The 26906-nt window shown below is 40.1% G+C and overlaps 1 protein-coding gene across 1 annotated transcript in view; it reads left to right on the forward strand.

The window, feature by feature from the left end:
- Positions 1-25625, forward strand: part of NDST4 (N-deacetylase and N-sulfotransferase 4) — a 182127-nt gene extending 156502 nt beyond the window's left edge. Inside the window, exons 12-17 of the mRNA XM_006269625.3 lie at positions 1410-1584; positions 4376-4546; positions 7084-7193; positions 18019-18121; positions 19278-19810; positions 25149-25625. Of these exons, the coding sequence (XP_006269687.1) occupies positions 1410-1584; positions 4376-4546; positions 7084-7193; positions 18019-18121; positions 19278-19397 (679 nt within the window). The 3' untranslated portion in view covers positions 19398-19810; positions 25149-25625. The remainder of the gene's footprint in view (positions 1-1409; positions 1585-4375; positions 4547-7083; positions 7194-18018; positions 18122-19277; positions 19811-25148) is intronic.
- Positions 25626-26906: the final 1281 nt, after the last annotated feature.

Below are 26906 nucleotides of genomic sequence, written 5' to 3' on the forward strand. Positions count from 1 at the left end.
TCAAAAGATCCTTTTGCAAACCTGGGCAAAGGGAGCATTCTGGAGGTGGACTGACAGTCAGAGGGCACATGCTGAGTCTGCTCCTGAAGCACTGTGCAGGTTATGGAACATCATTGCTACACAAGCTATAATGAAAGCACCTCTCCAGGACCATTTTATTAATGCCAGGGATCTCTCCAGACCCTTGAACAGCTAAGAACTGGGAAACTATAAAGATGGCTTAAACCGTCTTCTCCTGTCCTCCCTTGAACCATGATTATTGTCCTTTGACTTCTCGACTCTCTCTGCCACCTGAAGACCACAATCAGGAGCACTGCAGAAAAAGGCAACCATGACCTTTGTGCATGTTACACCCTGACATGGATGTAATGTAGCTACCTTAGTGTGGACTGAATCATGCCCATAACATAATTTTCTGCAGAAAGATTTTTGGCCTGCTCTTGCTACTTCATTGGGGAAAAGGAGCATTTTTCATGGTGTAGCACCTGAGGACTGGAATCCATGTGTTTCACTGCAGTCTGCCTTCACATAGTACTGAGACATGCCCTTAGAGAAGCAGTCTCAATTCTCCCTCATGTCTTCAATGCATACATCCCTTTATTTCAGGGCTGGGAGGCTTTACATCCTAATTCATGTACATTTTTATTTTTAAATGCCCTTTTACAAAATATTTTCCAGTTTTTCAGTGAAAGATAATTATTATTATAATATCTAATGACCTCCTAATCACTCCTGAACATCATTGGTGATATAGGCACAGGAATAAAGCTGAAAACATTCTGGATTTCTGGTTCAGTGAAAAATTGAAAAACAAATACTGTTTTTTTTCAGTTGAGTAAAAACCCCAAAACAAAGAATTGGAGACTCAACCTAACCTAATACATTTCATTTGACATAAAGTAAAACATTTATAGTAAAATGTTTTGGGGTAATTAAGTTAAAGTAGGTCAGTTTTTAAAGAAATGCCATTTTTAAACAAAAATTGGGAACTTTCATTTAATCAATGTCAAAACAAAATATTTTTATTTTAAAACACACAGACAATATTTAATATTTTCAGTTTTTTCTACCATTTTATTAGGCAAAACTATTCAATGAATCCAGTCCAAATTTGTGACTAATTTCAATTCTTCCCAAGATTCCATTTTTTCATAAAATTTACTGAAATTTTTATTTATCAACAATATTTTACTCAGCTTAAAGATATTAACTGTTAGCATTATTGTCACAAAGGCAACATAGCTAAAATTTTAGAATGAAACTTGTGCCCATTTTGTTTTCAATTTCTTCTGTTTTAAATTATATTTGAAGAGTAATGTTTCAACATGCCATTAAGTACAAAACATGTGCATGAAACTTTGAGATTTTTAATTTGTGTTTAATTCAAATAATATTTTCCCTGTTCCCAGGTATATGGGTTTCTTCCCCAGCCCTTCCAATGTTACAACTGACTTCTTGTTTGAGAAAAGTGCCAGCTATTTCCATTCAGAGGAAGCTCCCAAACGAGCAGCTTCCTTGATCCCCAAGGCCAAATTCATCACCATTCTCATTGACCCATCTGATCGAGCATATTCCTGGTATCAGGTAAGGACCTTGCCACTGAGGAACGGGCTATGAATTCAGAAGCAATAAGTGATAATAAACTTACATCCCATTCTTGTGAATTTCCAAAGAGTTTACCATTATGTCTTTGAGTAGGAGTAGAATTTACTGTAAAGTACATGCCACAATTTAGAAGCTGAATGAATATTGAATTACAGCCTTTTTTATTCAGCACCCACTGTGATACCAGTATCATATATAATGTAACTTTCCAGACAAATGGCTGCCTCCAGTTGTAAAGAATTACTTTAATCTCAATTCCAATTGACAATGTTTATATGGTAAACATTCTTTTTCACCCAATAATGTTTTGGTAAAATGAACAATTTCTTACTACGAAGGGCTAATCACTTTAGATTGTCGTATATCTGACATAACTTTCAAATCTCTATTCTTTAGACAACAGAGTCAGCTTGATTGGTATGCAAGTATGGCACACCATTCAGAGTTTCAAAGAAGTCAGAAAAAGAGCCATGTAGCACATTAGGACATGTTAATTTCAGTTAAAACATGAGCATGCACACTTTCCATTAGTTAAACATGTTGGTGCCATGGTATCATAGCAAAGTTATGACTTTTCAGGGAGTGGTACCTTAGGGTTGTACTAAGCAACTTGTTCAGCTATCTTTGGAGCTGAAACAGCTATATTTTGTTCCATAGAAATAATATGATTTCATAATTCCAGTGTGGTACAGGGACTGGGAACAACCAGCAATGAGCTAATTGTTGGTCCCAAGCGCAGCATCAGACTGGAGCTGGTTCAAGACTCCCATGAGGTACCAGGACTGGGACTGACAATCACCTGATCACCATATCAGAGCCAGCTCAAGACTGGCAACAGCAAAGACCTAGCTTACCCCATGGATCCAATGGAAGCAGCGGCACCTTGTCCTGGGCTTGGTTCCCTGGCATCATTCTGCCTGCCACTAATAGCAGTGATGTGGCTCACCCCAGCATGCCAGGGGCAGACACTCCCAGCCTGGGCTATACTCAGCATGCAGCAGGGAGGACACAGGCTGCTGGCATGTGGGTTGCATGTCCTCATGGGCATATGTGCAAGCTGTGGTGTCAGTGCTGGGGTCAGTGTCAGAAGGGACAGGGGCACAGCCAGCTCCAACCATGTCCACAATGATCTGAGATCATAGTAAGCATTACTGTGAGACTGCTCAGAACGTGTTCCAATTTTTAATACGGCATGGCAATTCATACTAGGGCTGTGTGAAGCTTCAGTCCCTGATTTGATTTGGTGGAGATTTGGCCCAATTCAGTGGCCAAATCTCTGAATCTAAATTGAATCAGAGAGATTCAGAAAGATTTGGCGATTTAGACATAGAGACAGCTTCAAATATTTTTTCTACATACCTCTATGTAGCAGGGGCTCCTGAATGTTGTGATGCTGGGGCAGATGGAGCATCCCAGAGAAGTACAGGGGGCTCCCCAGCATGCTTGGGAGCAGACCCGGAAGTGGACATAAGCACTTCTGGTCCACTTCTGGATCCACCATGGAGCATGAGGGGCCTGCCCCCCGCCCCCCAACTCTCCCCCAGCCCAGTGACTGGTGCCTCCTGGGTCTAGGGGGCATCTGGGGTCCCCTTGTACCTGGGATCACCGAGCTGCGAAGAGCAGGGGGCCCCCAAGCATGCTCCCTGGCAGACCGGGAAATGGACCGGAAGTATTTCCGGTCCACTTCCAGGTTTGCCGCCAAGGATGTTCCCCCCCCACACCCCGCCGCCGTGCTCCTGTGGGATACTCCATGCACCCTAGCATCACAGCATTCATGAGCCACACCTGCTACCTCAAGGCATGTAGAAAAAACTTTTAAACCTGTGTCTATGTCCAAATTGCTGACTCTTTGAATCAGCATCAAATCTTCAGATTCGGATTCAGCCTAATCGAATCAGGGACAGTGATCCGAATTAACAAATCAGATCACTGTCCCCAATTTGGTCCGAATCCTAATCAAATAGGGCCTGTTTTGCACACCCCTAAAGCTTACTACGATCTAAACAAAACACATGCTAAGTATCCCATGCTATAAGGCACTAGTCCTGAAGACTAAAGAAAACCAGTCAATTTTCCTTAACAGTTAATTGTTCCTTATTCATTTCCTAACCATCTCTTGTCCATTATGTAATCTGTATCCTTTCATAAAAGACAAATCTGGAAAGTGATGGCTTGGCTCACACACTAGCATTGTTAAAATTATGTGGAATCATACATGTAAAATTTGACAAATTTGGACAAGTAAAGCAGTCAGTAATAATGATGTAAATCAGGCAACAAAAGTTCAAGTACACTCACATAAAGTCTGGTAATAACAATATAAAGCACAAAGTTCACTGCTGCAGTTTATACCCCTTCCTACCGTGTCACTTGCACCTTCACAGAAGGGTACACAAGGTGAAAAGCAAATAATTGGTTGCACCTACATTGGCAAATGCCATGTCCACATCACAACTGCTATCAAGAACATCAGCATGGTATATATCAGGATGATGTATGTATCATTAGGACATGAAGAGATATTTTGGAATAGACAAAGAATTGCCACTACCACTGTTAGGGAAAGGAGAGTAAAGAGAAACATTTGAAAATGGACTGTCCATTGTGTACCATGGAACTCTATTAGTTGAGTCATGGTAAAGCTATTAATTTTCTAAATAGTTCAGTGTTCAGGAGTTTAACCCACTATAGTATTATTTGTTTACTTTTTACTCAATTACATTTTAATTTTTCTAATTATGGTTAATTGTATCTACCTTTATTATATTAGCACCAACGATTTCATGAGGATCCCACTGCTCTGAAGTTCAATTTTTATGAAGTCATTACCTCAGACCATTGGGCTCCCTCAGAATTAAGAACTCTCCAGAAGAGATGTTTGACCCCTGGATGGTATGCTACTCATATAGAAAGATGGCTAACTCACTTTGCCACTTCACAGGTAATTCCTATCTGACCATTTCACCAAGATCACTTGGTTTTGGAAGCTACAACCTGAAATCTCAACGTGTGATGTTACCTTATATAGTTTTGTGATTTGAGCTATTTGGAAATTCTCCAAAGCAACGTTTCCTTTTTGTTAGAAAATGTAAATCTACCAAAAAACAAAATGTTTGTTGGAAATGTGGTGATGTTGTTAGGCCCTCTGACAAACCACAGAGGCTTGGTAACCTGCTTGGTTTTTTGCAGTCTTGTCCAGTTTGTGGGTTGTCTCAGAATCTTTTTCCGTGTTTCCTGTAAAAGTGCTTTTAGGATTTCCCATCTCCCAGCCATGCTGTCTAGATCCTGACTGTCCTGGAAGTTATTGAAATCCAGGCTTGAGCCAGAACTTTTAGGGGTACTTGACTTCCTGCTCTGCATCAGGTAGCCTAGGAATACTAGAAAACTTGATTTGATGTTAAAGCTACCAGGCTTCTTCTGGGATGAGATAGGTATTACCATGGTTTGGCAGCTCTAAACTTTTTAGTAATCCATTGGGCAGGCAGTTACAACTTGAGAAGCCTTTAAAACCACACTTTTTAAATGAGAATTTTGAACACCCCTGTTCCCTAAGAAATTTCAAAATTGCTGATGCAGCACTTTAAAAAAAATCTTGTAAAATAGATTAAAACCTGTCTTTGATATTTTTAATAATTGCATTGAGAAATTTTCCAAGAAAACTCTATATGCCCATGAATCTACAGACAAATCATTGTATGATAAGCTACCTATTTTTAGCTACAGAAGTTCAGAACATATTAATTCACTACATACCTCTAACTACTTCTTACTAGTATGTTTTCTAAACCATACCTTCTGCCTGTACAAGGAAACAAGGATGTGGAAAGCAAATGGAGTGCAATAAATAACCTGTCAGTCTGGGCCAGGACTTATGGAGACCATGGTGAAACTGGTCAGGGCAGAATTTGCTTGCTTACTCTAGAAAACATAAGAGACCAATAAGTTATGTCTCTGTCCACAACTGGGCCTTCCATATCATCACACACTGGCCTTGATTCACAACTGCTACTGTCCTACAGCTGAAATAGCTCTTGTAAGATGTTAGATGTGTTCCCAAACTGGGAGACTCAGGTTAGGAAGAACACTGTACAGCAAATTATTGTTTTGGGGTTTTTTTCAATATTTGGTCTACCTGCGGGAGAGGAAGACCAGATTGGCCCATGAGTTTCAGAACTTGCTTAAGATGCTAGGATGTAGTACACCAAGGGATCTCAATTTGTCCCCATTCGTTCATAAGTCTGGGCCCTTTCCTAAGATGTGTTAAGGTTTCTCTTTCCCTTCTGCAGTAGTTAATTTTAACACAGAGAAAAATAATAACAATAATAACAGCACAGACCCTGTTATTAAACATGCAGGTCTAATGTACCTTGACATATTTCTTGTAAAACTGGCTATTGCTCATGTGGCATAGTTGTAGTGATTAAGTTTACAAGATACAAAGTGCACTTATTCTTAATAACATACACTGAGAAAGTGCACTTATTACACTTGCTAATGTGTACTCAGCAATGTGCACTCATTCTTAATACCATGCACTCAAAATGTTAATAATTTATAATCAGACCTCACAATAAATATAGAAAACATCCATCCAAGCCAACTAGTATCAGTGTAACACTTTGCGCTGTCCTTATAGCTTTCATATGTACAGTTAACACCAGAGGATACATCTATATGTGTACTTTACTGTGAAGTAGACTAATTAACTCCGCAATAAAGTGTCATTGTCTACATGTGCTCTGGTATTAGGGCACAGTAAACTAAATAACTCTACCATAAGATACTACTGTTGGAGACAGTACTATCTTATGGCTGAGTCATTTACTGTGATCTAACACTCGTGTAGACAGTAACCATATGGGGAAATTGAGCCTGGTCAGCCCAGGCAACTAGGGGCCAGACCCCTATCTGCTACCTAGTCACATGGCATTCTCATGTCCCAGCCAGCCCCTCCACTGCCAGACGCCACCACCCAGAGCCTGGAGATAAACCCCCTGAGCCTGCTGCCAACATGGGCCTGCTCTATCCTGGCTCAAATTATTGCTGTGCCAGGCGCCTGTGTAGATAGATGCTGTGCCAAGGAGCAGTGCATTCCAACTCAAAGTGGTCTGGAGTTTATTTCTTCACATTAATTGCATGTGTAGAAGCACCCAGTGGCAGGGAAAGCCACTTAGCTTGTCTTCATACCTGTTTCTGTTAACAAAGTATGCAAGGTCACTTTTTATTTTATTTTTTAAACTGTTTTGGGAGAAAGCAGTTTCCTTCAGTTGCTAGATGCAAATCTAAATAGAGCCAACATGATTCTACATGACAAGCAATTAAACCTAAACAGAGTTAAGTTGCTTGACTGTTATTGATGACACATCAAAAACTTCAAATCCAACCATCACTAATTCTACTATAGAGAGCAAATGATGTAATTTAGTTTATTGATCTGAATTTTGTTCTTAAATTGATAATATATTGATTCTTACACAGTTGCTAATTATTGATGGACAGCAGCTAAGAAGTGATCCAGCTACTGTGATGGATGAAGTGCAGAAATTTCTGGGAGTCTCACCTCATTATAATTACTCTGAAGCTCTAACGTGAGTCAGTTTCTTTACTCTCTTCCCTTGAGAACTGATAATTCATTATAAACAAAAAGCAAGAAAGCACAGGAAAAGAATATTACCGTTGGAAGTGAACCACTCCGAATTAGAACAATAGCATAACTAGATATGAGTGTTCAGGGTGCCAGGCTTGGGTTCCAATTAAGAGGGGTCAGAAGACTGATGGCTGCTGTCACTACAGAGGGTGCAAAAATTATTTGTCATACTTCTGTTAGGAACTGCTATAACTGAGGTTGTATAAGCAACCTTAATGTATCTACCTTCTGAATATACATTATGATATAGTTTTCAATTACGTAGAATCATAGAATAATAGAATCATAGAATCATAGACAATTAGGGTTGAAGGAGACCTCAGGAGGTCATCTAGTCCAACCCTTGGCTCAAAGCAAGACCATCCCCAACTAGATCACCGCAGCTAAGGCTTTATCTAGCTGGGTCTTAAAAACCTCCAAGGATAAAGATTACACAACCTTTCTGGGTAACCTGTTCTGGTGGTTTACTATCATCCTCATCAGAAAATTCTTCCTAATATCTAATCTAAACTTTCCTTGCTGCAACTAGAAACCATTGCTCCTTGTTCTGTCATCTGCCACTGAGAAGAGTCTAACTTGATCATCTTTCAAACCGCCACTCAGATAGTTGAAGGCCACTATTAAATCTCCTCTCAGTCTTCTCTTCTCTAGACTAGATAAGCCCAGTTCCCTCAGCCCCTCCTCATAAGTCATGTTCCCCAGCCCCCTCACCATTTTTGTTGCCCTCCACTGGACTCTCCAATTTGTCCTCATCCTTTCGTGGGGGGTGGGGGGGTGCAAAACTGAACACAGTATTCCAGATGTGGTCTCACCAGTGCTGAATAAAGGGGAATAATCACTTACTTTGACCTGCTGGCAACACTCCTGTGTAGCCCAGTATGCTGTTAGCCTTTTTGGCAACTAGGGGATACTGTTGACTCATATTCAGCTTATTGTCCACTGTAACCCCCAGGTCCTTTTCTGCAGAGCTGCTGCCCAGCCTATCAGCCCCCAGCCTGTAACAGTACATGCGATTGTTCCTTCCTGAGTGCAGGACTTTGCACTTGTCCTTGTTGAACCTCATGAGATTTCTTTTGGCCCAATCCTCCAATTTGTCTAGGTCACTCTGAATCCTAGCTCTACCCTCCAGTTTGGTGTCATCTGCGGACTTGCTGAGGGTGTACTCTGTGCCATATTCCAGGTTGTTGATAAAGTTATTGAACAAAACCGGCCCCCGAACTGACCCCTTCAGCACTCCACTTGATACCGGCTACCAAGTAAATATTGAGCCATTGATTACTATCCTCTGACCATTGATTACTATCCTCTAAGCCATTGATTACTATCCTGATGCTCCAGCCAGTTTTCTATTCACCTTAAGCCCATTCATTCAATCTTTATTTCCTTATCTTGCCAGTCAGAATTATTGTCCCAATCTTACATAGGAAGGATTTGAGACATAAAGTAAAAATTTCACTAACTTTGAGCATTCAATTTTATATGCCCAAAATCTGATTGGTCAGAATTCATAGTATTACATAACAGTATGAATGTACAAAGCACCGTTCCCATTGACTTTAGGTGGATCTGTGATTGCTCAGCATTTCTGCAAATCAAGTTTTCAAGTTAGGCAACTAAAGAGTGATGAACTCACCAATAGTGACCACCTTTGAAAAAAATGGGTTAACTAACTAGTCCAGCATCACCCAGGATGTCTATAGCAGAGGAAGGGTCTGAATCCAGCTTTGAGGATTCATTTGTAAAGCTTTTGTTTTTGTTGATGTTGTTTTGTTTGGTTTTGATGGGCAAAATAACATAATTTTTGGTATATTCATTCTCAAAGACAACTGAACAAGGTTTATGGAACTTCAAAAACAACCAGTCTCAGGTCAGCACCCATTATTGACAATTTTTGACCAAATAATACAATTTTGGAAAAAGTATAAACAGCTGAAAACAGAGGAAATGTTAGATAAATCGTAACTATTGGTGGCACTGCTGCCCCCACCAATAATCTTGTTGCAAGTTCATCCTCCATCATGATACACAAAATCAATCAAAGGGATATTACCATTACTTACTATGTGTCTTTAGTACAGTGGGAATGTTCTGTTGAGTCTTTTCATTGACTTCAATGGTTTTCAATTAAAACTTTTGCATAAGTAGCTGCCATGAAATCAAAGCATGTCTTGGAAATGAAGTTATTACTATTACTATGATGAAGTTATTACTAACCTCTGCACCACTGTTTACATATCCTTTCATTGTACCCTGCTGAGAGTCCATCTGCTATCAGACTCCTTCTAATGCTGCACTAAGTGAAATTGCCCCCCTCCCTCCCACTCCAGCAGTAAATCAACAAGAAATTATTGTCCACTGAATACTTCCACACTGGGGAACTTCACTTAATCACAGGTATAGGTATAGGCATACTTGGAACCGAGATAAAAATGCTCTCAGGTGTAATATTTGCAGTGCATGCACCTAACAGAATACCAAATGTTTATGTTAACTTTAGGCCTTTTAATTAGGATATAATAAAAATGTATACACACAAATAAATGACTGGCTTAGTCCACATAACTCTATCTGTGTCTCCATTCTTTTCCAGTCTTCTCCTGTTCCCACATACATTACAGTCTGATAACTTACATAAGAGGGATGCATCAGGACCTGGGAGAACAGCTGTTCACCAGAGCTCCCCAAGGGATAACAAGGTCTAATGGCCATAAACTCCAAGAAGGCTGATTTAGACTAGACATAAGAAAAAAGTTCTTTACTGTGCAGGTGTCCAGGGTCTGGAACAAACTCCCCCCAGAAGTGATACTGTCAAAAAACAGCTGGATATATTTCTTGCTGGGGTCACTTGATCCCTACTGACTTCTCACCTATGGCAGAGGGGCTGGACTCAATGATCTCATGAGGTCCCTTTCAGCCCCTAATGTCTATGAAATCTATGAAATTTTGTTTCTCACTGCAAAGTTCCCTTCCTACAGTATTATTACAGAAGGAAGGTATAGGGCTGTACAGGCTCTGGAAAGGCTATGTACAAGAAAACAGAATTTTCTTTGTTAGTCATTGTCTTCTACAGGATCCTTTATATAATCTGGATTTGGTGTAGAATTCTCCGTCCATTGCATCAAGTGAGAGTGGGAGGAGCAAACCTTATGTGAGAGCGATAACACAGGAAGTGCAGGAAGAAGCAAATAGTAGAGTTTTCACTTTTCCTTGCAGTCTCTCTATATTTCCATGAGATGTGGCATTTGTGATGGTTCCTCATTAACCTTTTCTATAACAAACATACTTAAAGTAAATCAGATATGAGCCATTTCTGCTTTTTTAATAAAAAGGTTTATTAACATATTATTTTTAATATATTTTTCATAGGCAAACAGTTCTATTATTTAGAATGCATTTTTGTGAGTCCTTGGTTCATACTGCACTTGCAAGAAGTTTGAGTACCTATGTAGGCTACAAATGTTTGAAAGCTGCCATGGTACATCTTCAGTGCCTTTTATTATGTTATATATATATATTTTACTACACATGAATAAAATCTTCACATAACCAAATTAAAGTCAGTGGCATTATACACCAAGGCTAAGTTTCATCTAGCACGTTTATTTGAACTGGAAAAATGGGTTATAAACAGTTTTATGAAATTATACAATCACAGTTCAGAGACACTGAGAATGCAAATGTGTGGAGAAAATGTATAGGTATGCAAGGATTTAGGATGGAAGAAGAAACTGCATTAAACAATGTAGGGGCTTCATATTAGGATTGTCAAAATGAAATAGATTGGATGAGCTCTTTCGAGGCCTATTCCGTCTCTAGGCATCCAACACACATTTTTAAAACAGTAACATTGCAGCCTAAGAACCAAACCCAGCAAACACTAATGGGCACCAAGTTAATCACCATGAGAAATTGCATGAAAATCTCAGGAGAAGCAGAAATATACCATGGTGCAGAGAGGGTAAGAAAAAGAGTAATGCAGCACTAAGTCCTACAGAAATCTTCAAAATAGGCTGTACATGAGACATAAGTGGTGCGCAGAGGTAAATATCATCCAGTAGTTTAGTAATCACCATACCAGTATGGAATTAAATCCTAACCTGTCAGCTTTCACTTGCACTGTCCCTTATTAGCCTAATGCATTGATAAAAATAAAATTAACTAACGTTGTTAGTTATTTGTAAAATATTCTGTTTCTCAGATGAAAACTACTTTCAAAAGGCAAATGAAATGTTCTTGTTTTTCATGGGGTTAATTTCAGTATTTTCAGGGAGAGCTTTTCATCCCATCATCATGAACTATAGCTGAGGAATTAAAATTCATCAGATTCAGAATTTATCTAAAGAAAACTTTAGCTAAGAGCCTTGGTTAAACTCACAAAAGTAATCACATTTTGAGCCAAATTTACAAAGCAGAGCAGGATGATAGAAAAGATTAATATATATGCACAGTTTCTGCTCCTATAAAAGTTCACATTTCAAGGTGCAAAAAAAGTAATTTGTTATACACATCATATAAATCTGGCATCCATAGTTGCCAGTTATTGCATGAAAATACCAGCAACAGTTACCTATGTTGCCTGGACAAATATTGATTTTCATGTGTAAATATGGCTCAACTGCAACCTTACAGAGAAAAGAAATAATTTAATCAAGCACCCTTACTCTGTCACACACATTTTTAAGGACCATCACTCTCTAGGTTCTAACTGGAACTTAATTAAAATGGATCTAAGGAATTATTTAGCAGTACATCTGTCTCAGTGGTGCTCAGCCAGGGCGCCACAGCCCCCTTGGCTAGGGACAGAAATTACATATAAACCAGTATAAGTAATTGGAAACAGATTCAAATCTGTAACACAACAGAAGTTCAGCACACACAAACCACTTTCAAAATGGCCAAAACCAGTCTATAGCAAAGGAAGGGTCTGAATCCAGCTTTGAGGATTCATTTGTAAAGGTTTTGTTTGTGTTGTTGTTGTTTTGTTTGCTTTTGATGGGAAAACTACGATAAACCTGAATGGATGTAGTATCAGACTTAACTGATTTACGTTAAATTGGTTTATTGAACTTCTGTCCCAAATCCTCTCTAGATTAAAGTTAACTCACAGTCCCCCAACACCCCAGGATGCTTTGTACCTTCCCCATAGCACCCCGCCCCCCACCCATCACAGGGCAGGTGAGCTAGCTTTGGCCCAAGCTGTATGCTCCAGCTGAGCTGGGAGGCATGCATCCTCTAGCATCCACCAACTTGTGGCCTGGGCCACTGCAGGCATGTGGTTGCATTTCCAGAATCAGAAGCAGGTGCCTGTTCACTTGTTTATTGGTCCTATCTATGAAGATTAGGCTAACCTTTGAAGATTGAATCGATTCAGCCTCAGTCTTTTTGACTGTGTGTACTTAACCCCGGGGTGCTGTGAGACCCTTTTAAGAGTGCCTAATAATATTAACACAGTTAGATGTGTAAACACACAACCTGATTCACAAGATAAACCCCAAGATTTCAAATAGGAATACATGGCATCAAAAGCCTTTTGACCTCTTGAGGTCTTTCTGAGCGCTTGGTTAGGGAAGAATTGGAAGAATTGCTCTATTGTTTTTCCATATGTTAGCAACTGGCATTTTCCTAGAAAGGTCTTGTATCTAACAAGGAGAGCCTTGAATCTAAAAAGATTAAAAAGCACTTGTCTATCTACTATGGGCATATGATGGCCCTATTCTGTTCTTATTGGTATACAGCCTCAGTGAAATAAGGCCAGTTAAGGAAGGATATTTAATACATTGTAGCTCATTATTCTTTTCAGAAGCTTGAGCTGGTAATTCCTTGTATATACTGCTTTTTGCACTCTTCTTACTGTGGAGGCATAGAGAAGAGGGGAAGTCAGAGTTCTCATGTGGAAAAGAGAGGTCCACCCAGATAATAAAAGGCCTAGCTTAGCTGAAGAAACATGGTGGCTTTGGCAGTGCTGAGATGCTGACTTTTTTGTTTCAGAAGGAACAGCCAGGCAGAGACTGCCAGATGGAGAGAACCAATTCAGATTTAATCTAATCGAATCCTGATGGGAGCAGACAGTATCCAAGAACTGCTGCTTCCAAGTTTCCTGTCAAAGTGTGCTCTCATTCGGAAAAACTACAAGAACCATGCAACCTGAGTTTTCAAAATGAAGGAATGGGCTAGTAAGCTTTTGAAAAAGGGAGCAAACCATGCAGACTTGCAAAAATTTCCTCATCTAAAACTTTTCTTGTGGGTGAGGCTGCAAAGGAGAAATAATATAATTGTGGCACTCTGTTTGAACTTGGGAGACCAGGGATCAATTCTCTGCTCTTCCACAGGCTATATAACTTTGGGCAAATTATACAAATAATTAGTCAACATATCGAATAACACTGGACCCAGGGCAGACTCTGTGGAACTTCACTCAAAACCTCCTGCCATTCTGATGTGGATCTATTTATATAATTACCTTTGCTTGTAGCTATTAAACCAGTTCTCTATCCATCTAATGGTCATTTTGTCTAGCCTGCATTTCTCCAATTTGAGAAGGTCATGCGGGACCTTTTCAAAAGCCTTGTTCAAGTCCGGATACACTATATCCACAGCATTCTCTTCATCCACCCATGTAGTTACTTTGTCAAAAAAAGCTATAACATGCTGTCATCTAAAACTTAGAGACTGAATCATAAAAAGCAGGAAGGGTCAGGGTGTTGTAGCAGTACTGGTCCAGGAAATATACTAGAAGCAAGGATCTTTGCATACTGTTTTTTTTTACTGAGAGAGCTCTTGGACATGCTTTCGGGCATCATGTGCTCTTCCTCAGGGATAAGAAAGATGCAGACAGGCTGAGCAGAGAGAAGACTCTATGTAAATGCCAACAGTCTGCTTGGAAGGATGGAGGAGAGCTGTTAACTAGTAGAGAATAGGTGTTATCAGGAGCTGTTATAAGACAAAAGTGCATTAAAATAGGCAATCTATTTAGTGGCAGAGTGAGACAATTTAAGAAAACCACTGGACTAGATGACCTCAGGAGGTCCCTTCCAGCGTTACTTCTCTATGACTATCTTTTACTGTATCTATTGCACCCAGTTACAGTATTACATGACATGCTGTGCACTAGATGTGTGGTTATATATATTCCCAAGATCTTTGTATTACCTAGGCAGAATGGGTTGAGTTCAATCAGTCTGAATTACCTTCCCCTTCTTTCCAAATTTGCACTTTCCCTCAATAATGTTAAATATACTCATTCTGAGACAGAGATGTTGTTTGGGGGCATAGTTCTACAGCTTTCCTTTTGCACAGCACACTATATTGCTGCTTCTCCTGGGAAATTAGTGAGTGCTAGCCAAAGTACTTCACTGTGCAGTGAGCAGATTGAAAAGTCCAAAATAGAAATGAATCCACCATCAATATATTTAATCAATGATTTATTTAGTTTTCAATGATAAAACTACCGGGACAATTTAGACTATAAGGGTTAGGCATGGGGTAGTAGTCTGGGCAAGGAAATGTGAAGAAATCTTGCCCTCCTTCCCAAATGAGTTCACATATGTACAGCAGCAAATTGCAGGTGTGCTGGTGTTATAGAAATAGACCCAGGGCAACAAAATATTCCGCAACTAATTAACTTTATGTTCCAGCCAATTATACTTCATCCTTCTCAAACATCTGCTGAACAGCAAAAATGCAAACCTTTTCAATGTTTTATGCATGCTGCAACTCCCATAGCAATAAATTCAAAACTTAACACTTTATGTTGTTCATTCCTTAGTGTGTTTGTGTTTTAATGCCTTCATCTAAAATTCCTGTATCTCTGAATTTTAGACATGATAATCAGATTTCAGATTTCTACCAGGATTGCTTAGATAGTGTTTATGCTATAATGTCTGTCTTGGAATGAAAGCATCATTTAGATCTAATAATATATAGCAACCAGGTCTTCATTAATGACAAAACAGCACCCATTTCTTTCAAAAGACCTATACACTGCTTATTTGCCTTAGAAATAAGCATAAAACTAAGAATGCTATTGTTAAAAGGATGTTACCTTCAGAAGCTTGCTCAAACACAAGTGAAACATCTGTTCAAACTTCCAATGAAATCAACAGTGAATTTTCCATGGACATGAGCCCATTACTCCTGATTCACACACCTTGCAAAATGTTATCCAAATAAGTGTTTGGAGTTCCTGCTGATTCTAGAGAGAATCAGCAAATATTTTCAAGCATGCATTGTACTGCATAAATTATTCTCAAGCATATACTGAACATCTGACAGACTGTGATTAGAGCTGGTTAGAGATTTTGAAACAAATTGTTTTTTGGTTGGAAAACATCCGTTTGCCTAAGCCAAAATCTCTGCTGGCTCATCTTTACTAGTTTCAAAGAGACATCAATGTCTGATCAAAGCTAGACATGATTACCCATCCCAGAATAGCCAATGACCTGGTAAACCATGTGGGATCATAAAGAAGGACAGTGGCTCAGTGAGATATTTTGGTGCCTGGGCCAGAGGAGGGGGAATTTTGTTGACCACTGGAGAAGAGGAAGGTGCTCTGGGGGAGGGGGAGCAGAATCTTACCTGCCTCTGCTCCCTCCACTTAAGTGGCAGCTCCTACAGCTTCTGCTGTACCAGCATGATTTTAGGACTACATGATTCTTTTGTACATGAGGGAGAAGCTCACTGCATGCTGGTGCAGCAGTCTGGCCAGTTCAGATTCCTAAGGGATGTTCCTGATGCCCTGTTTGCTTCCTCTCTCCCACAGATATTCTCCTGCTGCAGGCCTGTGCCTCCCATGGCAAAGCTGGGGAGGAGGGCACATTCCACTCACTTCACTTACCCCCCACATACACTACCAGGCATGGGGCTGGACCTGCCCAGCTCCTTATTACTGGGCTGTGCAGGGTTGCCCATGCCATGGAAAAGACTCCTTGGGGCAAATAGGACCATGCTGATGTCCCCGCCAAGGCTAGGGACAGAAATTACACATAAACTGGTATAAGTGATCAGAAACTGGTTCAAATCTGTAACAAAAGAAGTTCAGTGTACATAGGAGAAGTGCAGCTCCCCACTGTAACTGAGAACACTTAGCAGGAAGCATTCTGAGTTACGACAGTCTCCCAGACCAAACAGAAGTTCACTATTGGTTCCAGGCATGGGTGACCGGCGCCCCCCCCCCAACACCAGTCAGCAATCTGGGGGAGGTTCCCAGTGGCTGATCCCACTGACTGGGGGGGGGTACCCCGGCAGCCGATCGCACTCACCAAAAAGCGGCTGCACCGTGCCACTTCTGGAATTCCCACAGCCACTTCCAGAAGTGGCCCCACTCCCTGGCTGGCACTTGCAGGGGGGGCACTGGTGCTCCGAACTGCACCCCTGCCCACTGCCTAAACAGGGAGTGAAGCCTGACAGGGGGTACACCGGTGTTCTCAGGAGGTGCCTGTGCACCCCCTATGTGTCACCTCTGGTTCCAGGGGGGAGGGGAATCTAGCTTCTGGCTGCCAGCCTGCAGCCAGTTTCCCTTAGCAACAACCCCCTCCTCTCTCCCAGCCTGTCCCTTTTTCAGAATGAGAGGTGGGGAAAGGAAACAGAGGGAGCTCATTCGAGGGATTACCCAGCCAGTGCTGGAGGGTGTGGTGTATGTATTGGAGTCTCCTCATCTTAGGGGGTGCTCCAGTACATCTGTTCTACCCTTCAGCAGGGGTTGAAAAGCCTCCAAATTGAACTCCTCCCCATTCCTCCCCCCCCCCTTTCTGAAAACAGTGACAGACTGGCAGGCAGTGCAGACAGAAGTTACAGGAAATTATCTGTTTTGAAACATCTTCTTCTGCACCCTCATACAAAGAGGGTTCAAATTTTCACCCAATCAGCCATTTTTGAAGCTGTCTGCAGCCATGCATTTGTGTTTGGTCATGGCTACAGACCACTTTCTGTGGCCAGATCAAGAAAAATTGTTGCTTCATTCTGCGCACATAAACTGCTTTCAAAATGGCTGGAGCCAGTTTAAGATAAACTTGGATGGATGTAGTATTATCAGACTTAACTGATTTAAATTAAATTAGTTTATTGAACTTCTGTCCTAGATCCACTCCAGATTCAAGTTATCTCACAGTCCCCCAGCATCTCAGGATGCTTTACACCTCCCCCGCAGGGCAGGCTGGCTACACGTGGCCCAAATTGTCTGCTCCGGCTGAGCAAGAAGGCATGCTCTACTGCCCCTCAGCTTCTGGACTGGGCCACTTCAGGCATGTGGCTGAATTTCCAGAATCAGAAGTGAATGTCTGTTCACTTGTTTATTGATTTACTCTGTGAAGTGTGGACTAACCTATGAAAATTGAATTGATATAGTCTTGGGCTTTGACTGGTTGTACTTAGCCTAAATCAGTGAATACTTATTCTCCCTCCCCCCAATTATGCTACTGAAGGTGGAGTTTCAAGTCCTTAATCTGCACCAGGAAGAACAGAGCTTGAACACTTATCTGTTACATCTCAGCTCATGATTCTTCCCACTAAATTATTTGGATGCTGGATAAGGGTGTCTCAATTATAAACTTCCAAACATCTTGGGTCCATCCCAATATGGAATGGAAAACAGAAAATAAAGTCCTGAAAATTTTACTCAACAGCAAAACTGTTTCCTACTAAGCTTCAACCTTCAGTACAATAACTAAAACATCCCAAATCCCAACATGGCAAATTTTGGCTAATATTGTCTATTAAATAGTTCACATTTCTCCCATAATTAAAACTTGGTGATATACAATTCCTTGTAGGTTTGACCCTCAGAAAGGCTTTTGGTGTCAGCTACTAGAAGGAGGGAAGACAAAATGCCTGGGAAAGAGCAAAGGCCGAAAATACCCACCAATGGATCAAGAGGTACAGTCTTTCTATAGATATTAGTCAGTATTTGTGCATACCTAATGGAAAATTAGGACTAGGGAACAAAAATTAGGAGCAGTTTTACAGATTTTAATCCCCGCTCCTGCAATAGTGCAAAACAGTAGAATCTGGATCATTTGTATCTAGGTGGTTTACAACCAACTTAGTTCACAGAGGGCATGTCTACAGATGCAATTACAGCACGTGAATAAACTGTGGAGCCTATTGCTCTAGAGTGAATTGCTCCTGGGCACACCGTTTGAATGCACGCCCAGGAGCAATACACTCCAGAGCAATAAGCTCTGCAGTTTATTCAAGCGCAGCATGTGGAGTCGAGTCAGAGAAGCCCCAGCTGGTAGAGGGGTACAGGGGTCACACTACAAGCTCAAGGCTGCTCCTCTCTGGCTCAACAAGCTGCAGAAGGGCAGGCTAGGACACAAGGGAGCTTCAGTTTGGGGGCTAGCCAGGAGACAGACCTCACACTGAAGCACCCTGGTACCCCAGCCAGCTGGACAGTGCACTCCTACAGAATGTTTTTACTCTGCAGCAGAATAGTACTTGTACTTATCCTGCTGTAGAGTAAATTAATTTACTTCAGCTTAATATGGGTGCATGTGTAGATGGGGAGATGTTTACTGGGCAGCTAATTAGTCAATTGTGCAGTAAAACTCTTATGTAGACATGCCTAGAGGGCTGCCAAATTATAGACAGTCTGCTCAAGTGTTTGCCGTAACTTTTACTTCAAAGGATACTGCTTCTCTGATCACTTGGAGCTCATCAGCAAACCTACATAGCTGTTTGCTGTGGCTCTATATATCCCCAGGTAGTTTGCAAACCCTCATCTTTACAGGGTAGTAAGGATACTTTGAAAGACACTTTCAAAGGATCCAGATTCTATTGAAAAGTTTTAAAGAATATAAAACATTTGTTTAGATAGATTCTACTAACGCTAAATTAATTAACGCTGAGTGCTAAAAATGCTGATGCATGTGCCTTAAGAATTTTAATAAGCCTGTTAAGTTATTTTTGAATGGGGAAGGACAGAAAGGAAGAGGCATGTCAGTGAGGTAGGATTTTTCCTTGTTAGTTTTGTACCGGCATGTCATTTTCTGAGGCAAACTCTCTTTGACTATTACTTTCTCCTCCTCCTCAGTCTCGAGCTTTTCTTTCAAGCTACTACAGAGATCACAATGTGGAATTGTCCAAACTACTGCATAGACTGGGACAACCTCTGCCATCATGGCTCAGACAGGAACTACAGAAAGTGAGATAGCACTGAAGTTCAGGGGACCAAAGTCTTTAATGACACTTACCTTCAGCATAAACCCCTTTGCTTTCCCCGACTTACATGTGATCATCACTGGAGAGCTTCATAAATAACTCTTTCTCAAAAAAAACAAAAACAAAAAACCCACAAAGAATAAAAAGAAAAAAAAAAGAAAACTGTTATATATGCACGTGCTGGCAGTTATTCTCATCAATCCCTTTGTCAGCTTCCAGGAAACAATATGGAGCTACGTGGCATTATTCTTTATCCAGACTGGGACTCTTACATAGTTTAGTCCCTCTGTTTACCAGAAAGATCCACAAACTGTATGTATGATTGATAGTCTTCACCATATATGACAAATTACAGTCTGTCAGGACACAAGCAAAGGACGGAAACATCTCTCAGTGGATTGTGAGGTTTGTCATTAGTTTTCTTTTCTATTTGTTCTTTGTTTGTTCAGTTTGCGGGGTAAGAAATCAGGATACACATAATTTTACAGGGTACATTCCATACTTTGCACTAAGATGCCCTAATAATAACTAAAAATTATAGATTATTTAGTAAAATTGAATAGTTGTCTTCGCTGCTTGAACACAAGTTGTTCAGCCCAGGCTGGGTTAAATTCTTTGCTGGCACAACTCTATGCAATTTTTGACAGATTTGGTTCATAGTCTATTGGCTTTCCTTTATAACCTTTTTCTTCCCGAAAAAGATGTACCCTGGTCCATTGGACCAATGTGGGTCCCTGAGGTTAAATGCAGAAACATGACTTTCCTCTTGGTGGATTTAGTAGTGAACGTCAACAAAGTTGACTGATTGAAAACTTTGTGCACTCTGCTGAACTGCCACTTTTACTCAGCTACTTTGCCACCCTTGATAAGGTTCTTCATCATGCTTGTCTAGCTCCCACAGTGCCTGTAACAAAGACTTGGGATGTGAAATCTTATTAAATAGTTTGTCATAATGTCATTGGTGCTCATAAAACCAACATCAAAAAGGTCAAAAAATCTAAGCAGGCCATTAGCCTAGTTATCTGCACACTGACAATGGCTTAATTCTGAAAATTTAGTTGTTGGTCTTGAGACCAAATATTGTTACTCTGAAGCCTTTAAAATAGAGAAATTGGGTAATAGTTCTTCTAGTAAAGGCCTACAGAATTTCAAAGAAATGTCAGTACAAATGCATCTGGGTTCCATAGAAATTATTTACAAGTTTATAGTATTTAATGAAGGATCTCCTTCCTGTACAATTTTTAAACCAGTCACTATAAAACAAGAAGGAATACTATCCATAATATATCAAATATTTAATTTATAGTTTTTTACTTACACATTGACATACAGTGTATTTGGATAGACACACACCTAGTTTTATATGCCCACTTATTGTACATGCCTTTTGGATTATACAAAGTATAGATTACTGTAGATATGATAGTGAACACTGTTGTATTCCTTGGTATAGTAAGGTCAGGTTTTCAAGGCTGGGCAGTAACTCAGCTGGATATTTAAGCTATGCAAAGAAAACCCATGCTTACAGACATGATTTGGCAAGCAAACAAATCACAGAAGCATAGAAAATAAGGGTTGGAGGTCATCTAATCCAACCCCCTGCTCAAAGTAGGACCAGCCTCAACTAGATCATCCCAACCAAGACTTTGTCTAGCTAGGTCTTAAAAACCTCCAAGGATGGAGGGTCCACAACCTCTCTGGGTAACTTGCTCTAGTGCTTTGCTACACTCCTAGTGAGAAAGGTTTTCCTAAGATCTAACCTAAACTATCCCTTGCTGCAACTTGAGACCATTGCTCCTTACTCTCTCATCTGCCACCACTAAGAACAGTCTAGCTCCATCCTCCTTGGAACCACTGTTCAGGTTGTTGAAAGCTGCTATTAGTCCCTCCTCCCTTCAGCCCCAGTCTTTTCTTCTCCAGGCTAAATAAGCCAAGTTCCCTCAGCTTCTTCTCAGAAGTCATGTTCCCCAGCCCTCTTACCATTTTTGCTGCCCTAGGCTGGATTTTCTCCAATTTGTTCAAAACTGGACATGGTACTCCAGGGCATTTTTACATGTGCTCTGGGATATGGTGCCAGGTGCTTTAATTAGTGAGCTGAGCTAATTAAAAGCACCCATGCGCCATATGTCTCAGCATCCCCCACGCTGAAAAAATGGTGGTAGGGCACTTTGAGCATGTTTTATTTCAAAGCACCCACCACCATTTTTTCAATGCGGGGATGCATGGGGACACTGATGCATGTGACAGGGAAGGCTGCTAGAGCAAGTCAATTTCCATGCTCCAGCAGACTCAGTTAATTGAGTTTATTTCCGATGCGCTGGATTTCCAGCATGGAGCATTGCTCTGATGCGCTGGCAATGCTCCTACTAATGTGACCCAGTATACTGTTAGCCTTCTGGGCAATGAGGGCACACTGTTGGCTTATATTCAGCTTACTGTCCACTGTAACACCCAGGCCCTTTTCTGCAGAGCTGCTGCCCAGCCAGTCAGCTGCTAGCCTGCGTGGGATTGTTCCGTCCTAAGTTCAGGACTTTGCACTTCTCCTTATTGAACCTCATGAGATTTCTTTTGGTCCAATCCTCCCATTTATCTAGGTCTCTCTGAATCCTAGCCCTACCCTCCAGCATATCTACTATTCCCCCAGCTTGGTGTCATCTGCAAACTTACTGAGGGTATACTCCATCCTATCACCCAGGTCACTGATGAAGATCTTGAACAAAACCAGCCCCCAATCCCTGGGGTGCTCCACTTGATACCGACTGACAACTAGACATCAAGCCATTGATTACTGCCCTCTGAGCCCAATAGTCCAGGCAGTTTTCTATTTACCTTACAGTCCACTCATCCAACCCACATACCCTTAGTTTGCTTGCAAGAATGTTGTGGGAGACCATATCAAAAGCCTTGCTAAAGTCAAGCTATATCATGTTCATGGCTCTTCCCACATCCACAGAGACAGTCATCTCATCATGAAAAGCAATCAGGTTGGTCAGGCATGACTTGCCCTTGGTGAATCCATGCTGACTATTCCTAATTACCTTATACCCCAAGTGTTTAGAAATGAATTTCTTGAGGATCTGCTCTATGATTTTTCTAAGGATGCAAAGGAATTATTCCTACCACTTTATACAATGCAAGATGAAACAGTGCCACATTTTATTTTCCTGTTTCCATTATCTGGCTTTGAAGACCTGATCCAAAGGACTTGGGAACTTTAAAATTAGTTAGGCACCTACAGTCTTCAATATGAGACCCAAATTGCAATGTAAAAAACTCTGCTTAGCATTTGCCTATCCCTAGAAGTACCTTAAGTTACTGTGTACCTTTTTTATTTGAATATTCCAGAGGATCCCACAGTTCTACTTCTGTATGTATCCAAAACTGCCCAAAACAAGCAGCTGAGCATCTCTCTCCCACCTAAACCTAGTTGCAACCTGCAGCCTGCTGTATCTATGTCCCCTGAAGGAGGATCTATTAGATGTGCTCTTAGCCAGCTAACACTGTCAGGCTTTTCTCTAAATGTAGAAGTGCCCACCTTTTAATTAATAGCCTTGTTAGAGAGCTTTGTCAAGAAGAGAGATACCTGGTATCCACTAATACATGTTTAAGCATTGAATTTTATCTTCAGCAAGTCATCAGTAATTAAAATAAATTCATAATTTTAAAGTGAAAAGCTACAGAAATTTCAAATACTTTGGGGTTGGGGAGGAGTTAACATTTTAAAGGGCTTTCATGGGAATGAAATGTGTGCCTTGAAATTTGCTGCACTCCCTTTGAAGGAGAAAAAAAGAGGACCAGCGTCTCACTTAGAAAAAATGCAAATTTCAATCTCAATTAGGCAATAGCATTACATTCTTGAAAGACATTGCAGAACAGAGAAATCATGTTATTTCTCTAGCTTTGCCCTGTATTGTCATTCTTACATTTTTAGACAGGTGTCACACTACCAGGATTTCTCATGTTCTCACTGATACGCCAGCATTTGATGTGGCTTTATTATGTGACACATGAAGATAAAATAACAGCGTAAGATCTTATTCTTTCCATCTGTAACAAGAGCTATCAATGCAGTCATTCTTCACAAAGGCATTATTTTAGAAGTGTCTTTGTGCACTAGCTGTAAGTATTCTTGATTATTTTTCTGTTAGCAATTCATGCAATTATGGTTTGATATCAATGACTAAGTAACTGTTGAAAATATAAACCACCAGTTAAACATATACAACCAAAATGAATAGTAAACCAATTTTGAAAAGAGAAACAGCCTTTCTTTTTAGTTTCAGGGCCCAGTTTTGCATTTCTTCCATGTGAAGAACTCACAGGGAAATCAATAGTAGTTCTACTTCTGGGGAGATTGTAGGACTGGATATACATGTTTTCCCCTGCTTCAGTTCAGTGTCTTAATATCTACTAGGTTCTGGTCTGCTCTTGGAAATATTTATTTATAGACTTGAATTAGTTTGGGCTCACAAAAGACTTGATCCAGTGCCCTTTCAAGTCAATGAAAGTCTTTCTATTAGCTTAGGTGAGCACTGGAATGGACCCTAACTGCTTGTGTTTAGTAAACTACACCCATGTGATTCAGCTTTCACTGTTTGAACTCCACCACCACATTGGTTTCTATTACTGTGTTACATTTATGCATTCTCCGTCTCAGTTGACTCGGTCCTTCAATTTAATCTGTATGTGTTGATGTCTATCCCTATGTAGTCCTTCCCAAGTTAAATGTGGATGAAATCTCCCTATACAGAACAGTTTGCTTGATTATTCCACCTTCACTCCTCCTGAATATACCTCCTTCCACACTCTTATCCTGTGCAGCTCTGACTTTAAAAGACCTGGATAGACACAGATGCCAGAGTCTGTACTAGATCTGTTTACAGGATTGGCGTCTCAGTGCTTATAAAATTGAGTTTATATAACTGAGGTTGTCATTTAGCTAGAGGCAATCAGAATAGCATCTGAAATCTTCTAAATTGTGTATTGACCTCTCAAGGTCTAAAATAAATTTTGCAGATTAACTGCTTTTAGACTCCTTTTTAATAAAACAAATTTTCTTTCAGATACAGAGTCAGTCTGCCAAGTTTCCCCAGAACAAATTAAAATGGTAGAATTATAAATTCTTGGGGGAAGGAAAAAGTTGCATAATGAAAACAGTGATGATCCAGACTTTGTAATGTGATAATGAGGCATTAGGGACATGATCTGAATTCAGAAACAAAGACCACTTTGTGGTATCAAATTGTATCCCCTGCCTCTTTTTCTTATTTGTATTAAATTGTGAGTGAATGTAATGCTTCTAAAAACTGTTAGCCCAATAGATTGAAAACCAACCTTTGTTCACAGATTATCACAGAGGATACACTAGTAGTTTCAGTACATGATGCTACAACATCCAGTGAATGTGATTTAGCCCTCAAATGAAGGCACATCTACCAGGGCTTAGAGGTAGTGTCATCCCTTCTTCAGCCATTCCAGGGTCTCCATCACTGAGAGTTTCTCAAGGAACTGAAATTCTGTACGTGTTCCTGAATATATCCCTCCTCGCAACTGGCTCATACTAAAATCTTAAAATAGATTGTTCCTATCATTTTATTAGCAAATGTATATACAAATCAATATAAAACCAAAGACAAATATTATTTGAAGGACTACTTTGAAAGAGTATATTCTCAGTATAGGAAATTCCCCCATTAAGGGAAAAAATACTTATCTTTTCTTTATTCTTTTGTTTTCCTTCCAGTGCATCCCTTTAATGCAACTGCTAAGGTGTGGACCTCTCTATGGATTTGATCCCCCATCAGTAGTGTATCTAGCAAAAATAAATATGGACTTGAGAACAACACAAACTCTTATATGTTAAATGTTCTACCAACAAGATAACTTTTATAAGACATAAACAGCATCATTTGGAAGTATTTGAAAAAGATAAACTTATTCTTAGATCTGAGACATGGGGAAAGGATTATCTGCCTTGCGGACAGGGTTCCTCCTCCCCATTTTTCCCCCTATCTGACTAGAGCCTATCTAGTGTAGTGCTGGGTATATATTTGGTGTTTGAGGAAAAAAAGAAAAATCAACTTTGATCATTCAGAGTATTTTTGTTTGTTGGGGGAGAGGGACAAAACTGTATTGCTAAAACTGTTTTCAATAATTGATGTGTATACACCTTATTATTGTTTCTTCTCACTTCTACAGAATAAACATTTCTGCTGGTAAATTATGTACAAGAGTCTTTTTAGTACCTTATAAACTCTAAGGGCTGAACCAAAATATTGCTCTGTGACTGGCCTCTTCCTTATATTTCAGGATATGCACTGACTCAGCTTCTCTTGTCCTCTGCATTTATCCTGTGCCTTCACTTGTCCTCAACATTGCAGCCCCTGACGCTTTGGGATTTACAGCTTCCTGCTGCATGGGAATTTTAAGTGTGGTAGACCAAATCAACTGCCTTACTCTTTGTCCTCCAGCTGTTGAGCAAAGAACATTAATTTTGGCAGTGTTGCTGCCTACGTGCAAGTGACAGTGTATAATACACATTACAGGGCTGACTTTCAAAAGTATTAGACATCTACTTTCAGTTGAATTCAATAGAAGCCAGGAATGCTCAGCTCTTCTTGTAAAATTGGCTCCTATACACAATCTGCTTTAGGTATCATAAGATTTTCAAAATGCCTAATGATTTTTTGAGTTTGAGACATCTTAAAGGGGCTTGATTTTCAGAAGTTGCATGCTCACTGCTTTCCTCAAAATCAGGCTAATTTTTGGTATCTCTAGGCACCCAATATGAATAAGTATTCATTTATGTTATAGACATCTGTCAGAAAAAAGGTTAAAGCATATAGAAGTAAAAAATACTTAATAAAGGGCTTACAGAATAACTTAACTATTCCTAGCTAGGGCTTATATCCTTAAGATAATTAGAAATTACATTACAGACATCTTAATATCAGTGTTTGCCTCTGCCTGATCTGCTTGACAGCAAAAGTACAGCAGGTAAAAACGTCCAAAAGCACATAAATGACTCAGAAGTTTATGTCCTGTTTTCAAAAGTGAATTAGGAGTCTAGATTGCTATGACTTCCAGTGATAAGAAACTGAACTCAAGGAGAGTCAAATAACTAAACACTTTTATAATCCTCATAAACATGTAGCAACCTGGATTATTTGGTGCCCAAACACCTTTGTAAATCTGATCCTCAGAGGCTTTTCAAATAATTATCCAGCATTTGCTGTTCCTCAGAGATTCCTGTCCTCCATTTGGTCCTATTCTCTCTTATTCCTTATATTGTTTCACTAATAGAATGCCTTTAAGGCTTTAAGACGTGTGAAAACACAGATGAAGCTTGACAATAGAGTTTTAGGTCTTGGCCTAAAATTAAATCTCTTCCAGGTGTACAGATGCCTTTTCTTCAAGGCTTGTTTGGGAGAATGCAGTATTTCAAATCAACATTGTTGAGATTGCCATTTTTATTTAAACTCATCTAGGTTCACGGTTACAC

The sequence above is a fragment of the Alligator mississippiensis genome, chromosome 2 (assembly GCF_030867095.1).
Source record: "Alligator mississippiensis isolate rAllMis1 chromosome 2, rAllMis1, whole genome shotgun sequence".
In the NCBI taxonomy this organism is placed as follows: domain Eukaryota; kingdom Metazoa; phylum Chordata; order Crocodylia; family Alligatoridae; genus Alligator; species Alligator mississippiensis.